The 3,634-nt window shown below is 38.1% G+C and overlaps 1 protein-coding gene across 1 annotated transcript in view; it reads right to left on the reverse strand.

Moving 5' to 3' along the window:
• The window catches only part of LOC116697504 (bifunctional apoptosis regulator), a gene marked incomplete in the record, with an annotated part of 15,932 nt that overhangs the window by 2,683 nt on the left and 9,615 nt on the right, over positions 1-3,634 (reverse strand). Inside the window, 3 exon segments of the mRNA XM_032528827.1 lie at positions 312-491; positions 2,287-2,431; positions 2,809-2,981. Of these exon segments, the coding sequence (XP_032384718.1) occupies positions 312-491; positions 2,287-2,431; positions 2,809-2,981 (498 nt within the window).

Here is a 3,634-nt window from a genome sequence, read left to right on the forward strand (position 1 = left end):
GCATGATGCCTTTTTTATTATTTTATTTTACTGTGTTTGATCATGGGGGAAGACGTTTGCCTACATAATAAAATCCCAATTTTTTAATCTAAACCGAGAGAAAGATACACCCCGGGACAGCCTCTAGCTCACCCAGTAGAACGTGCACCCCGTGTGGGCTGAGTCCTTTGCAGCGGCCCAGGTTTGAATCCGACCTGCGGCCCTTTGCTGCGTGTTTTCCCCCCCCAACTTTCGTGACTATCCACTGTCTCTACCTAATAAAGGGGAAAAGCCCCAAAAGATAAAAGAAACATACACCCAGTTTATGTTACCTGTGTGTTGAGGAAGCTGCTCTCCACTGAGTGTCCAATTTGTGTGATTGCCGGACAGCAGGTGTGCAGGAAGGGCAGGAAGGTTTCAGAGTAATCGAATAAATACAAATAGAAGATTGTGAGACGAGGGGAGCGCTTCAGTGCGTACAGCAAGAAGAGCGACTTCCCTGCATTAGTAGCCTGTCAGAAAGTGAGAGAAACACAAGTATACAGAGTAAGAAGACAGTTGTTTGTGTAGGTAATATGACAAACACACTGTTTGGAGATTCTGTTCCTTAAATCAAAATTATAGAGCAATTTCTCAACCCTGCTGTTGTCCTTGGGTCAAATTTGACCCCTTTAAAAAATGTCTATATCTGAAATATGGGTTTCTTTTTAACCAAATTACCAAAAAATAGGGATTGGATTCCTTACAACAATCTTTGCAAATACAATTGGTCACTTTCATTCCTGACTAAACTCATCTGTACGTTTGTCTGATCTTAACTATTAGTCATAATAATTCATAATTTCTGCTACTCAAATATTAGGTATAAATCTATAATGTAAATAATAGAGGGTTATTGACCATGAAATCCCAACAGTACTGTAAAACTAGTAGTAGTAGTAGTAGTAGTAAGGTGGTGTTAGTGAAAGCTAAAAAAAAAAAAAAAAACTAAAACGTCAAATTTCTGTCCGTTTTTTACCCGGGAGGACAACACAAGGGTTACATGAAGGGACTGTGGTATAACACTAAAGCAGGGCTCAACATAAAAAAAAAAAAATCACAAGACTGGCCCAAGAGTTTTGCTTTGAAAAAAATACCATAGGTGTGATTCGCAAAGGATAAAAAAGCAGGAAAATATTTGCCCGTACCTATCATGAAGCTTCAGAAAATGATTATAACCCATCTAGCCACTGCCACTGTATGTTGTGCCATTAGCATTAAAGCTAGACCAGGGGACATCAACTACATTTTTCCAAGGGCCAGAATTATTTTTAAGAGACACCCCAGGGGCCAGACTTTCTGGGCAATATATCAATGACATATTGATATTGTGATATGAGACTAGATATCGTCTTACATTTTGGATATCGTAATATGGATTAAGTGTTGTCTTTTCCTGGTTTTAAAAGCTGCATTACAGTAAAGTGATGTCATTTTCTGAACTTACCAGACTGTTCTAACTGTTCTATTATTTGCCTTCAATATTTTTGTTTGATATCTTAATTTCTTACTAAATTAATGCTATATAATGCTATCCAGTATTAGTTAAACTCCTAAAAAACATGGAAAATCCATGATGAGAACCAAATAGGCAACTTAACTTAACTAGAAAATTAGCTGAGATTAGGGGACAGTTCACTGAGGAGTGATGGTTAAAGTCTTTGATTAGTAAAACGTTGTAGTATGCAACGTCCTGATTGGTACAAAATGCTTGCAGAAAGAAAGGTCTGTTGTCAGGTAAAAATGGTTGCTGTCAAAGAGCCTTGAGCAAAATGTTGTGTTGAAAACAGCAGCTTTAATGGTGAATGGACTCATAAGCAGGTTAGAATTCATCCTGTATGTCTCATTGGAAATAAGATAATGCTGTTGCAAAAGAATACGACCGTGCGGGACAGAGACTGGCCAATCAACTAGCCCAACATACTTTTTTACTGGCCCCGGGCCGTCGGGCCTCTGCTTACCCTAACTAAAGCAAATGTCACATCCGTAAATACATGTTAAGACATTAGTGCATGCTACTGTACTGGAGGTGGAACTAAAACAAGATATTTTACACAAATTAGTTCAAAGGTACTTTCATTTACAATATATCAAATTCATATGTTTTCATCTGAAAGACGCAAAAAAAAGTACTGAAAGTACTACCAGCATGGGAAGTGAACTACGACAGGACAAATATTTGCAAATAAATAGACGCTAAATACAGTACGCTGAAATGCTGGTTTGCTCGTGATATATGATATATCTGGAGCAGAAAATACTCTTTACCTTGTATTCCCAGAGGTTCTGCGGAGGTTTGACACCAAGGGTTTTAACTCTGTCCAGTTCTGCCAAAACAGCCCGCCGGTGAGCCTGGTTCTCGATGCTGTAAGGCGGTTTTAACAACTCTTCCTCCCCCAGCATCAAAAGTAGCCTAAAGCAAACAAATCAACACCACAACGCATGAACATCATGATCCACTACATGGGCTTCTGTGTTCTGCTTTGTACAATGCACTACAGTTCATTTCATTTTTCATTTAATTATTTATCTCGAACAATCAACAATGTTACAAAAGAAAATAATAAATTAAAAACAAAAAATAAAACAATCAGAATTTACCAAAAAACACAAAAAATAAAGTAAAAAAGGATTAGTTTGAGAAGGATTCAAAGACGACAATATGTTCTTAAACATACAGTATGGACTAACTCAGTTCTATTTTGTAGAGTAAATTGTGTCCACATTTCAATCAGGACAAGGAAAGCAGATAAAAATTGTGCTGAAATGAATTTTAATTTATCCATTCACCTCCCATTGACGTTCTCCTGCTGGAAGGGTTCTCTGTAAAGCTGGGCCCAGGGCCCCAGGTTTTCCAGCCAGGACACAACTTCCTCCGGCGTCCAGTGAGAAACAGGTTTACTTATCAGCAGGTCATGCTGTTCCACCACACCACTGCTCCAGTGATACACCAGCACCATCACCTAGAAACACGCAGATAATAACAAGGTCCAGATAAAGGTACAATGGCCACTTGTTTGTACCCTGCATATACCACACCAGGATGCATTATATATTTAGATGCAAAGAAAATATTTAGTTCACAAAGCTGTAATTGGTAAGGAGTAGTGAATTAACATGTTTACATGGTGGCTGGGATCCCTTGAAGGCCAGACTGCTGCCAACTAGTCCCACAGCTCTGGTTTAGCTTACCGTTTATCCAGTTACTGTGTCTTGCATAAATCAGCCAATGCTTAAATTAACATTAAACCTGACTAAGCAAAGTATAACTTAAAATATAAATTGAGATGACATGTTAAAATGTTGGTATGATTTGATAAAATCTGTTACTTACCACATCTTTATAAACAATTATGAATTATCATTTGCACTGCTATGAGAATGTATTGCTTAACATGTGCACAGCCATAAATGTGTTTCTACAGGTTTTCCACTGCTCTGCTCTCTATTTTCACCTCAGTTACCATACGCTAACAGGTACAGAAATACAATAGGCACATACAGTTGAAACCAGAGGTTTTACTTACACTATATAGAAAGACACATGCTTTTTTCCCTCACTGTCTCACATGAAATCAGACAATCACTTTTCCTGGTTTATGTCCGTTAGGATTAC

The sequence above is a fragment of the Etheostoma spectabile genome, chromosome 2 (genome assembly GCF_008692095.1).
Source record: "Etheostoma spectabile isolate EspeVRDwgs_2016 chromosome 2, UIUC_Espe_1.0, whole genome shotgun sequence".
In the NCBI taxonomy this organism is placed as follows: Eukaryota; Metazoa; Chordata; class Actinopteri; order Perciformes; family Percidae; genus Etheostoma; species Etheostoma spectabile.